This window comes from Trachypithecus francoisi, unplaced genomic scaffold (genome assembly GCF_009764315.1).
Source record: "Trachypithecus francoisi isolate TF-2019V2 unplaced genomic scaffold, Tfra_2.0 Lachesis_group4, whole genome shotgun sequence".
In the NCBI taxonomy this organism is placed as follows: domain Eukaryota; kingdom Metazoa; phylum Chordata; class Mammalia; order Primates; family Cercopithecidae; genus Trachypithecus; species Trachypithecus francoisi.
The window spans coordinates 136,374,240-136,387,705 of record NW_022681469.1 but is presented as its reverse complement, the minus strand read 5'-3'; the positions used below and the strand labels follow the sequence as shown (position 1 = coordinate 136,387,705).

At 39.6% G+C, this 13,466-nt stretch overlaps 1 protein-coding gene across 1 annotated transcript in view; it reads left to right on the top strand.

The window, feature by feature from the left end:
* GLI3 (GLI family zinc finger 3) overlaps nt 1-13,466 on the top strand; it is a 279,810-nt gene that overhangs the window by 194,826 nt on the left and 71,518 nt on the right. Inside the window, exons 6-7 of the mRNA XM_033193853.1 lie at nt 343-489; nt 5,646-5,847. Of these exons, the coding sequence (XP_033049744.1) occupies nt 343-489; nt 5,646-5,847 (349 nt within the window). The remainder of the gene's footprint in view (nt 1-342; nt 490-5,645; nt 5,848-13,466) is intronic.

Here is a 13,466-nt window from a genome sequence, read left to right as displayed (position 1 = left end):
CATACAGCGATTTGATGTAAAGCTGATTTTATTTGGGGAGGCAAATGTGGTTATGTACATATATACATTTTAATCATTCTGATTTGTTGATAATTTCTTAGACCAACATCAAAAACTTTGTAATGCATTTCGCTTTTTTCTATTCCTTTCCTTCAGTTTTATTTTCAAATAAAAGATGTTTAATGGACGTAAGAGCACAATTTGAGTGAAAGGAGGTTTACTCTAATAAGACATGAAAGAAATTGCTGATGTGGGTTGTGTGATGGACTCTGAGATGCCTCCAGAGAAACTTCTAGTTGACCTTCTTTCACTAGTAACCGTATATTTCTTGTCTCCTCCTAGCTCCCCATGCAGGAGTCAGCCCAGCAGAATACTATCATCAGATGGCCCTGCTAACCGGCCAGCGCAGCCCCTATGCAGACATTCTTCCCTCAGCTGCCACCGCCGGCACGGGGGCCATCCACATGGAATATCTTCACGCTATGGATAGTAAGTGACAGGGCCGTTTTCTAGAGTCTTGGGAAATGACAAAGGCTACTTCATGAAACAGAGAGGAAGATACAAAGATTAGGTGATAGTGTCACTTTTTGATCTGGAGGAGAAAGTGGAACTACCACTGTCTGGTGCTCTGGTTCCCTTGGTTTTCTAGAAACTTCCACAGATTTAGACATCCTGGGACTCCCTGTTTAGCTCAAGGATACCAGTGAAATGGCAGATGCAGGCAATTGTAATTGACAGCGATATATAAATATTAACTGGTTAAAAAATCCCAGCCCAAGTGACATAGTGAGATCCATCTCTACAATAAATTAAAAATTAGTTGGGTATAGTGGCATGTACCTGTAGTCCCCACTACTCAGGAGGCTCAGGCTGAAGGATCACTTGAGCCCAAGAGGTCGGTGCTGCAGTGAACCTTGGTCACACCACTACACTCCAGCCTGGGTGACAGAGTGGGACCCTGTCTCCCCCAACCAAAAAACTTTTTCCTGCCGTGATTGTCCTGATAACAAAATAAGGGGGAATGGATTTGATATACGGATGAACTTTGCCCACTCACGCCTTGGTTTCGTGGATTTTATGCTTTAAAAATTAATTTTAAAAAATACCTGTTTTGGTTTTACATTTTTGCCTTAAATGATTTACTTTGCCCCATATGTTTTCTTTAAATTAAAAAAATTATATTCCACTAAGACCATTTGTAGCTGCTAAATATATGAGAGGATCAGAATAGTTATCAAGTTATCAATAGTTGCCAAATAGCTTATTTGGAAAAAATGAAAACTTTTTCCAAATCAGAAGGGACTACTTTTAGTGCCTAGCAGTGGAATAAGATGAGATTACTTGATGCATGTTGTATCACTTATTTTGGGGTTACTTAGGTGTGTAATGATTTTTGTGGGTCACTTATGTAGATACATAGACAAGTAAGCCTATAATTACCTCTCGTCAGAGCATACCAGAGCACTCATCTCTTCAGGTCCTTTAAGGACACATCCATTTGCAAGGCATTCTGAAGTGAACCTAAAACATCATCCAAGTCATACATCAGCAAAAGCCCCTACCTTTGAATAGGACAACAGTACGACCTTGAGTAGGGCATTTGCTTAGAGTTTTGTTTGTTTTTCCTAGTAGCAGCAATTAACTTATGTTTTTCTATCTACCATCTATTTGGATTCTTCTGTGATAGAGGGTGAGCATATGTCAGCTCTAGTTATTCAGTCCTGAGTCTTGGACTAGAAAGAAGGTGATTATTTCACACAGGGGTAAAAACTCTACAGCCTTAGTCTGCTTACCACCAAGAACTACCTTTGTGTGTTTCATTGGAACACAAGATTCTGTTGGTTTCCACTGGGAAGCTCATTACCACACGGGAAGTAAAAGAAATGTGTTACATCTTCTTCAGGGGTTCTGTTGTTTGGCTTTGCAGCATAGAGAGCTTACATTTCAGATTCATCATAACCACATTTCAATTAATGATTGTTGAAAAAAAAAGTTGTGTTATTATGCAAATCAGTTATTTAAAATCTGCAAATAAAGAATTAAAATAAGAGAGAATCCTTGGAAGGTCAGCCCGCATTACTTTCCCTATTTGATGAGAATGTGTTTAGTCAGGCAGTGGCGGTTTTTATCTAAATAAAGGATGAAGCTACCCTTTTACTTTGTAAAAACTAATTAAAGGAATTTTAATTTGCCTGAGTATATGCTAAACTGATTGTCATTAAGTAGGAATTTAGATGTCCTATCATTCATCACATAAAAACAAACCTCCTTTTTCTTTGTCAGAATTTCTTATTAGAATAGAGAAACAAAACAATTAACAGAAAGCCAGATCGGAGATATCTGTGTTAGAACAATAAGAATGCTCTGGCTTATATTTAAGAAGGAAGTAGTGTCATCACTGAAGAACTGGGCTACTTCTCTTTTGGCTGTTTTGAAAATGCTTACCTTGTATTTTAGCAACTCCCCTCAACAGAGTATCCCAAATCACTGTCCCCAAATGCTGACTTTCTCTTCCTTTACTTGTTTATTAAGGAGTTGGGAAGAACATATTAAAGGACTGGAAAGTTCGTAAGGCACTATATTCTTTTCCTCTAAAGTAATTGAAGTAGCATTTATTAATAGTTATTTAGTTAGAATATAAGAAGATTGCCCAGAAATTTCGACCATAGGATATTTTTTTCCAACAAGGAAGTGAAACATTAATCCTAAATTCCTACAGTGGATGTCCATCTGCAGTGGTAGATCGAAACCTGGGATCTATCTGGTCACTCTGATCCCTTGCTACAGACATTTAGTACTTCGTAATTAACACAACCCTTAATAAACTGGGTTCAGGTGAGCACCTGACTTTTAAATAGTGGGCATATCTAGGTTTCAGCAAGATGTCGGTCAGAGTGTTTATATGTAGCTTGTTAGGATAAGCTAGTCTGTTTATGGTCCTAATTCTCCCTCTCAGGGTTGGAGTGACCTTAGAAGATGAGAACAAATACTCCCTATAAGGAACATTCTAGAGATGAGGGTCCCTGAAGACCATTATTTATATTGGTGGAAATAGACTTAAATAAGAGCCAGTCTTGGAGGGAAAAACAGAGAGAGGAAAGGGTCCAGCCAGGCTGTGAACAAGCTAAAGAGTTTCATGGAAAGGGTGAAAAGGTCTTGAGAGGCCCCTCACCCTCTTTGGAGGATGTGAGGGAGATCTAAGGCTCCTGGGATTTGAGAGCATCAAATGGGCTTCTTCCTTTTGCATCACAATTAGTGATCTAAAACATTAGAGATTTTCTAGGGATATATCCACTCTAACAGGATGTCTAGCAAGAGCTGTCACTTCTAACTTTGCCAGTGATCACTGAGTACCATTGAGAAGGGCAGTTATTGTCCAGGATTATATAGAAGTTGACAATAAATCTGGTTTGTCCTTGGAGTTACTTGGAAGTGACATGTGTTTCCTCACTGAAAAACTTCCATGATAGCCTTTCATGGTGAGTAAATGTGAAGGAGTTGTGTTTAATAAGGCAGATGCCATTATAAAAGTAAGATGCTGATTTAAATGCCTAAAAATATTCACAGGCCGGGCGCATTGGCTCACCCCTGTAATCCCAGCATTTTGGGAGGCCGAGACGGGCGGATCACGAGGTCAAGACATTGAGACCTCATGATCCGCCTGTCTTTCACCATGGCCAACATGGTGAAACTCCGTCTCTACTAAAAATAAAACCCTATAGTCCCAGCTACCCGGGAGGGTAAGGCAGAAGAATCATTTGAACTCGGGAGGCAGAGTTGCAGTGAGCTGAGATTGCGCCACTGCACTCCAGCCTGGCAACAGAGTGAGACTCAGTCTCAAAAAAAAAAAAAAAAAAAAAAGTACATCGTTGGGATTGCTATTTTGTACTAACATGCTCTGAATCAGGCTGGTAATGAAACTACTGTAAATGAAGGAACTCATTTTAGATGTGCCTGAAAGAAAAATTTGAATAGGTACCATATTTATCATTCAAGTTGGTTTTTAAGTTTTATACGTGGATGGCACTAACTTACTAAATTTCAGTTTGTGGATTTTTTTTCCATTATTTCTGTAGTATTGACAATAAAGTCTTTCATATTCATCTATCCCATTTTATTAAATTATCTCTAAGCATGTTGGATTGTTATCTTGTATCAAGAACCATCTCTATTGAATAAAATATTCCCAAAGAATTTCCTGGAGACCAAGAGCCTGGACATTTTTTTTTTTTCTTTTAATAAAGAAAGATTACCTACTACTTCAGTTTTTCTTGGTACCGCAAAATTGCCATGTTCCTATAAACTGATATACTCATTCTATGAGGTCTTAGAAACCCTTCATTTACTTAAAACGAATCATGTTTTGTTTGCCTCCTACCTGGCAAGATTATGTTCTCATTCTTTCATTAAACTTTAGTTTGGTGACTCTGTAATGTAAATGTGACCTTCAAAAAGGCAGAATGGACCTGTGGGCCACATTCATCTCTGTGTCTTGAAACTCACATCTCGAATATCTACCAAATTTGAATGCAAATTGGCATTTAATTGTGAACTCTTTAGGAAGAAACCATTGTATTAAGTTGGTGTGCATTTAAGTTTGAGTTACTCATCTCCAGATTTGGACTCCAGATTAAGGCTCCATCAGTGGAATCTTCTTGAAGGTTAAAAATTCTAATAAATGTATCAGTCTTGATTGGATCTGACTAGAGAAGCAAGGTCCAGAGAAGAATTAAAATGCCCTATAGGGTCATTGTAGCTCATTATCATGCTCGCAAGGGTTTCTCCTCCGCCTTGGAAAATCTGTAAACAAGCAACATCCCCAGCTTTTAAATGTTTCTTGGGATTTATCTTCTTAGATGATGGGGAATGTAAGGCAGAGGTCCTCAATCTCAGCGATATTTGGGCCAGATAATTCTTTATTGTGGGGAGAGTGACCCTGAACATTATAGGATGTTCTGCAGCATTCCTAGACTCTGCCCTCTAGATTCCAGTAGTACCTGCTGAGCCCTGAAAACCAGAATGTCTTCTGATGTCGTCAGGTGTCCCTTGGGGGGCAAAATTGCTCTCAACTGAGAAGCACTGATTCAGGGTAATTATGTAGAAGTTGTTTTAGTAATGCTTTAAGTATACCATAGAGCAGGTAACTCTGGAAATCACTGGGTATTGAGGGCATAACTGAGCTGAATTTTTTATCTTAGGATACTTTAATTCATTTTCTTTCTTTGGCTCATGACTTAAAATGGTGTGTGTTGGGGTGGGAAGGGTAGTATGTTGCAACTATGGGAACCACTGTGTTTGTCGCTTGTGGTGAATTAATGATGGAAATATCTAAGCAGCCGTCAGATTCATAAATCACTAGAAATGAAAGGGATAACATATAAAAGTCTCTCCCTTTTGTTTAGCAATTTATCATTTTCCCTGCACATTAATAAACAGAGCTCCCCCGAGGTAAGCCCCTGGAAGATAAATATTTCTCCCTAATTTCCTCAATTGTAGCTAGTAGATCACAAGGGGGAGGAGAGGTGCTTGTCACCACAAGTTGCCAGCTTCTTATCCTTCACTTCTTCCACATAGGAGAGTAGCAATAAATAACCGGTATAGAGTCCAACTGCAGCTAATTAGGTTCTTTTTTGTTTATATAACAGGCACCAGATTCCCCAGCCCCAGGCTGTCAGCCAGGCCGAGCCGAAAACGTACACTGTCCATATCACCACTGTCTGATCATAGCTTTGACCTTCAGACCATGATAAGGACGTCTCCCAACTCTTTGGTCACGATTCTCAATAATTCCCGTAGCAGCTCTTCAGCAAGTGGCTCCTATGGCCACTTATCTGCAAGTGCAATCAGGTATGTATTTTCCTGAATCCCTTATGTGTTTTTTAAATGTAATGTCAGCACTTGTTTGCACCTGTAGTGATGCATTTTCAGTACCAACTGCCTATGAGGATGATGCTGTGCCTATACCAAGAGGCAGGTCAGATATCACAATGAATTGCAAAAAGAGTTATTGGGCCCCAGATTATTTGGTACTTGCAGACAGTAGTCAATAGCGCCTATATAGAAAAAGCAGTTATTGAGTTATGATGAAATCCACTTCGTAAAGACAGTGAGTATGGCAAATTTTTTATCCAGCTTTTTCTTGTAGTAATGTTCTCTAGGGGAAAACTGACTTCAAACCTGGTTGTATGAGACATGTACAGAACATGAACAGAAATAAAAAGACCAGTCATGGCAGAAGTCTTGTCCTACAACTCTTAAGAGAAAGGAGTCCATTGGGAGGGAGAGAGAAACAGCAGGGCTTTTCGTCTGATGGAAAATAAGTGCAGATGACATTGGAGGGCAAAGTTATCAGAGGAAATCTGGCAAAAGAATATTTCTTTGTTCAAAGTATTTTTACTTAAATACTTTCTGTTTTAAGTATTTTTCTGTTAAGTATTTTTAGCTTAATCTGAAAGATCCTTATTTTGACCATACACCTTTGTTAACCGTGGATAATTCCTTGCTTGACAGAAAGTGTTTTGACACCTTCCTTCCATGAAGCACCTCATGTCTGTTCTTGCATGTGAAGGTGCAAGCACAGACTTTTGTAAACATGATTAACATAAAATATTTCTTACTGCTAATGATCAACTTGGACTGATGTCAATAAGTAGGGAATAAAAGTAAGCCAACGTATGAATTTTAGGTGAATTAGCTGATCATTTATTGTTTGAACTAAGCCAGCTCACAAATGGTTGAGACATAGAATTCGTCTCATAATTATTAGACTATTAATGCTATAATAGACATAGAATTAATTAATTTAGCAATCCTGGTTAGAAACTTTAGCTCTCATTTCCCCTAAATTTTTTGCCAATAATTTAAGAATTCAGTTACTAGCCATCTTTTTGAATTGTAGTTTTGTTAATCGCGAATAATTCCTTGCTTGAAAAATACATACTAACGGATGTTTTCACCAGCCTTGGTTTTAATAAGTGAGGTTTTGTTTGTTTCTATGAATGGGCAGTAGCATTAGTTGTTCATTGATGGGTCTTCCATGGTAGATACACAATTAGGGAAACTTCATCAGTTCAGAAAAAAAAGTGTTTGCAGTAGCAAAATACCCACATTTAGCAAAAATAATGAATACTGTTGTCTTTCCCTAATGTTCTCCATTACAGTTTTAATTCTTGTTCAATTATCAACAATGTTCTTCAGTAGGCAAGTTAATATTTAAATGTGGTAGATCCTAATTTTAATATGATGTCATTTTCTGCTGCTTTTCTTTGTTCTCTTCATATGGTCACTAAAGTGTGGAAATGTGGAGAGCTGCAAGCAACTGTGATAGCAGTCAGTGCACAGGGAGGGGTCCTGGGGCCCTTTCCAGATTAACCACTGTAGTCACAAATATAGGCTTTAGAGTTGGATATGTCTATGGTCAGATTCCAGCTTTGCCACCAACAAGCTATACAAACCTAACTTATCTCTCCGCTCTTTGAAGTTTAGTCTTCACATCTGTAAACTACAGATAAGACACCCACTATATAGGAAGAAGGCACATTTTACTAAAGCTGGTGTGGATCTGCAGTGGCAGGATGAGATTCCTACCTGAGGTGAAGTTTCTGGGGGAGATGAGCTGGGATGGTTCATCCAGGAGAGGAGCCATCACAGACCTGTCTGTGCTACGCTGCTCTCCATCCCAGTCTGGCCCCGAGGAAGCATGCCAGTCTCAGAACCCTGGCCTGGCTGTTCCTGCACTCCTGGTAAATATTCATGGGTCATAGACTGACATGGACTGGAGATCACTTTACTGCAATTGTGCAAATGGCCTGACTAAAGTCATAGCATCCAAGTAGCAGAAAGGTGGCACAGGGTGATAGTCACAAAGATAACACACAAATTCACTTCATGAATGTTCATTTCTCTTGTTTCTCTTTAATTTTTCTTTCCTCTTGCTCTCTGCCCAGCTCTCTTGACTTTTCGCAGCAAGTAAAGAACATAGATTAGAATATGGTACAGAAATGGCCGTGATGCTATCTTTATTTATTCCTACCCCAGCCTTCTTAGTCCTTACGGTCTCCTGGTCTCCTCATCTTCACTTAGTTAAGCTAGTTAGTGTCAGTACTTAACAGACTGTCAATCTGCTGACTTGAAATCATCATTGCCCATTTTGTCTCCAAGGAGCTATACCACACCTCTTTATATCATTAGAGATGGAAGAAGAGATTCACTTAAAGACCAGTCCAGTCCTTGGAGGCTGTGACAGTTGGGTGACCTGGGCCCGTTGTGTCCTCACTTTCTTTCTTGCCTTTGAGACTTTCGATTGCATCTTTTCTCTCTCAGTGCAATCTCTCCCTCTTTAGTACACATTTGCTGTATTTTAGGACTATATGTCTGTTCTCACACAGAGCAGGTAATGCAGATAACCCAAGATGAGATCGGTTTCCCATATAATGATGATAATAATTGTCATAATTGGCACCACTTGCCATTTCTTTAGCTGGAGGAGTGCTAGTGCCTTGCTTACTCCTGCTCTAAGTTTCATTTTCTGAGATCTAAAAACTGACTTCAGGAATAATCAGTTAGTGGTAGCACCAGAGGATCTGGGAAAGGAAAGAAGCAAGGAGACATCTAGAAAAGGTAACTAACTTTCTTAACAGCAAAAGGTACAGGAGAGAAAGTGGACTTCAGGTGCGTTTAGCCTCTGCGACATGCTGACTAACAGGGCAGGTGCAAGGCTCAGGCTCACTCACCGTTCTCACGTCACAGCTATTTGGCAAAGCAAATGGTGTTATTCCTTTTTGTTTTGTTTTGTTTTTGTTTTTTTGAGACAGAGTTTCACTCTTTTGCCCAGGCTGGAGTGAAGTGGTACCATCTTGGCTCACTGTAACTTCTGCCTGCCAGGGTCAAGCAATTCTCCTGCCTCAGTCTCCCGAGTAGCTCAGATTATAGCGGCCCACCAATGCGCCCAGCTAATTTTTGTATTTTTAGTAGAGACGGGGTTTCACCATGTTGGCCAGCCTGGTCTCGAACTCCTGAACTCAGGCGATCCACCCACCTCGGCCTCCCAAAGTGTCAGGATTACAGGCGTGAGCCACCACACCTGGCCTTATTCTTGTTTTACACATAAGCCCAGTGGGTCTTCGCAAGATGAAGTTAGCAAAGTTCCATGCCTAGTGGGCATCAGCACTAGCACTCCAGTTTCCTGCTTGGTAATTTACTCTAAACACACTTGACTTTCACACTTAACATGTTTTCTAATACCTAACTTGCTGTTGGTGTTGGCAGTGCATCAGTAATGATGTTTACATTTCTAAACATGTCATTAAATGTTTAAAGATACTCAGTTTCTAAGAAATGCCATAGCTGTCTCCTTCACATCTGTGCCCCAGTGCAAATGCAGTTAAAGATGCCTGTAATAGCATTTACCACTATTTGACATTTCCATATTTTCTTTCTCCTTTAGTAGTTTGCTATCCATTTCTCTCCAATAGAACACAAGCACCAAAAAGCCAACCACTGTGTACCTCTTGTTCCCACTCCTGTGACACCTGCGTTCTCTCATATTGACGCCATTCAGTAAACGGTTCTTGAGTAAATAAATTAAAGAGCTCTCTCATGAGTAATTAGAATTCTCATCATCCCCTTATTAAAGTAAGTTTTCTACATGGTAGTTGAATAATTCTGGTTTTCTGAAAGTTGCAATCTGTATGAGTGTTATATTATTACATGGTCATAGATTGATAGATATAGAGACAGAGGGGTGAATAGAAAATAAAGGATTAAAAAAGCAAATGTCTATTTTAAGTTTATATATTTACTTAATAATCCAGACTACTATAAAAATACCATATAAAACCAGTATTTATTCACAAAACCCCATTGGCATATTATAACAGTACTTGATTATGTCAGATTTTAAAAAATGCATTGTCTAGACGTACCTGACAAGTCTTTTAAAATCTCATAATTAAAATAGCTTTCAAAAATAACTCTATGCATGTTGGAAAGTATGTTATAAAATATTGCATGTTTCAAGAAGTTGTAGCTTCTCCATCACCTGGAAAACTCCCCATCTAAAACTAGATAATTTATATTTCTCAAATACAGCCAGTAACCCCCACTCTACATAGTTAAGGCTAAGGTTGTAAATAGCCAGTGAATCACAGTGGGTTAAAATAGTTTACCTTTGCTAAAACCTTCTCCCTAGGGAATTGAGCCACCCTTGGAAGAGAAGGTGTTTAAAATGACACCCTTCTTCTGTAGTCTTCCAACAAATGTAAATGGGATGAAGAAATGAGTACTCCACTCATTTCTGATCCACTGGGTATCACTTTCTCACTTTCTATTTAATGGCTACAATGAAAGTGGTTTTATATTCTTAGTGGTTTTAAGTCTGGTGTGACCAGGAAAGAGATCTCAGTGAAAATGGCATTCGCATGTTGCACATCACCTCTCTGAGTGCCAAGATCTCCAGCTTCACAAAACAGTGCAGTGTTTCTCTGCTACCAGCACTGATGAGCTCAGCCTGATGACGAGAGGGCAAGTTGTGCTTTCTGTTTCATGGATCATTAGACCTCTCTGACACTAGGACCCTGGAGTAAGGGTGCGTCTGGCAGGTCCACTGATGCTGCCTGAGGCAGGCTGGAAGTCAGCTCGGCCTCCATAGCTCCTTGGCTCTGTGCTTAGTAAACACCTTGCTTATGTCAGAGAAATAACACACAAATGAATTGAGAAGCATACTGAAGAACAGATAAATACAGTGCCAAATTGCCGACGTCTTTAAAATTATCATTCCATCTTCTAAAAATTTGGAGATGACATTCCTTTCCCCCATTTTCAGTAAAGTAATTAATACCACCTTAAAAAGATAGCTCTCATTTACTTCCTTAAAAGTAATTAATATTACCTGATATGGTAGTTAGTTTTACATCGTATTTCATTTAATCAGTTATTAATTCCACAAATATTTAGCTGAGCTTAACTCTCTGCTAGTCGCTGTACTGGGGGTATGGGGGCTACACAAATGCCTGAGAGAGACACGACCCCCACCTTCATGGAAGTTAGGGAAGGGAAAAGCCTCTAAGCATATGAATAAATGAATAAATGAGCAAAGGAACTTGTAAGGTAACAAATGAATGAACAAAGGAGCAAAGGAGTTTGTAAGGGTTCTGGTCAGTGCTGTAAAGGAAATGACCCAGATGTTAAGAAACAATAGCACCAAGGGCCTAATTCAGGGGATTGGCCAGTGACTTATAGGATGATGACAACACACCCTGGAAAGCTTTCTACAACTTTCTAAGAAGAAGGCCAAGCAGGTGAAGGCCCTGAGGTGGGAGGAGTAAGGCGCTGGGGGAACCGTCAGCAGATGACAGTAAAACACGGGGCAGGTTAGCCAAGGCACGAGGTTGGCGACACAGGCAGGGGCCAGGTTATACCACAGCATCTTGGCCCACAGATCTAAGGACAATAGGAAGGGCCTAAGATCTAGGGCCTTAGATCTGGAAGACCAGAAATCTAAGGGCCTTCCCTGGAGGCCCCTCACAAGGCTGTTTAATTTTACAGGTGAGGAAACTGATGTTCATAGAGGTTAGCAGGCTGAATCAAAGGTACTCAATTACTCACATGACAGAACCGCGAATTCAACCTGGTGGGTCTAACTCTGAGTGTTCACCAGACACACTTCTTTCTCTCTTAGAAATCCTCAAATGAGAGACATGGTGAAAAGCATTGGTGGGAAATGCTATTTATAATGGAAATAATAATATCTGATGATATTTTGAAGAAATGGATTATGCATATATTAACATATGATTTTTCTAACCATGTCTAACATACTTGATGAGCCAGATCTCATGTGAGAGTTTGTTACTGCTATTCACGTTCATTGAGGTCATGTCTATTTGGCTGCTTAATGGCAAGTGGCTTTTCAGCTTTTTAGATCACTTTCATAATGTAAAGCCTAATGTATTTTTCTCTAAAGCATTATTCAGAAAGCATATGCCTAAATGTAAATGTTGAGATACTTAAGAGCATGTGGGTCTTTATTTGTGTACTCTTTACCTCTTAGGCTGGGCTGGATTTCCAATAAACTTGCCCTGGAAACTTTTAATAGATGGAAATGGAAGCTTTATTTTTTTTCCCTCTCAAATAGAAGCACATGCATGCATGTGTGTCCCTACACATATACAAGTAATGATAGCTGTTGGCCCATTCTCTGCAAAACTGGAAAAAAAATGATTCTTTGAATGGCAGCTATTGTGCAGCGAATTCCACGACTGTAACCAAAGTGAGGATGACCTCTTAGTGCAACAGTCACAAAGTAGCCAGGAAGTTTGGCTTGGCTTTGAATGTGTCTGTCTCCCCTCTATTTTCTTGAAGTCAGTTTCTCACATTCTGGTACCATGTTATCTCAGTGGTTCTTGTTGCCTGACTTTACTTCCTATCTTGATTTCATGAGCAAACGAGTTAGGAGAGGTGGGATACTCATTGGATTCTTCTTCAGCCTGTAGAAAACTAGGTTTGTTGCAGCATGAAGTTTCTTAATTCCGGTGCCCTGACCTAAAGGACTACATCCTGATACTATCACATGAGTTTCTTTTAAGGATGTTGAAAAAATTCAACTTACAGAACTTACAGAAGGGAAAAACCTCTAAGCATGAATGAAATTTAACAACCAAGGCAATTGGAAGAAGTGTTTTGTAGGTGGCGGGTAGACAGAGTTGATTTTACATTTACAAGACGTTTCCCAAGAATCCAGAGGTGCCACATATTTGTTACTCTTCACGTTGGACTGAGAGCTGGTACCTTTGTGATGGAGTGTGATTACCACTCACGCCAGGGCTTGCCTATGGCTTAGTTCTCTAATGCATCACCTACCTGCCCAGCTCTGTGCACACCATGCTGGGTCATTGAGAGATTTCAGAGATGATCCTGGAAACCGAAGAGCCTTCCGTTCTACTCAGCTTCCCACATCCTTCTGTGCCCTTTCCCCACATACATCATGTGCTGGTGCAGAAACCCCAGCACTGCGATTATATGGGAGTGAGATATTCCATGGCAACTCTAGGAAAAAGCTGTTATTTTAGGGAAGGGTTAAGAATGTCCTGTGGATTGAAATCATCAAACAATAAAATAGTAGCTTTTACCTTTGAGTGTGTGGTGGATGGATGATATGGCCTCTTGACATTTTTCTTACTTTCCTCAATTGTTTTCTTTATGTTTATGTAAAAACAAATCTCTTGAATATTGTAATCAGCTCTTACTTACTATTCCAATTTAAAGGGCTACAGCAAGCTATATTATGCTGCTTTATTTATAGTACCATTGTTAAGGAATCCAGTATATCCCCAGCACTCTGACCCACCCCGCCCCCCGCCATATATAGAATTCCTGAAGCATTTAAAAAACACAGGCTTTTCTCATACACTATTCTAATTGGATTTATCCATTTGATTTGAACATTAATGACTTTGAAGTGCCTATAT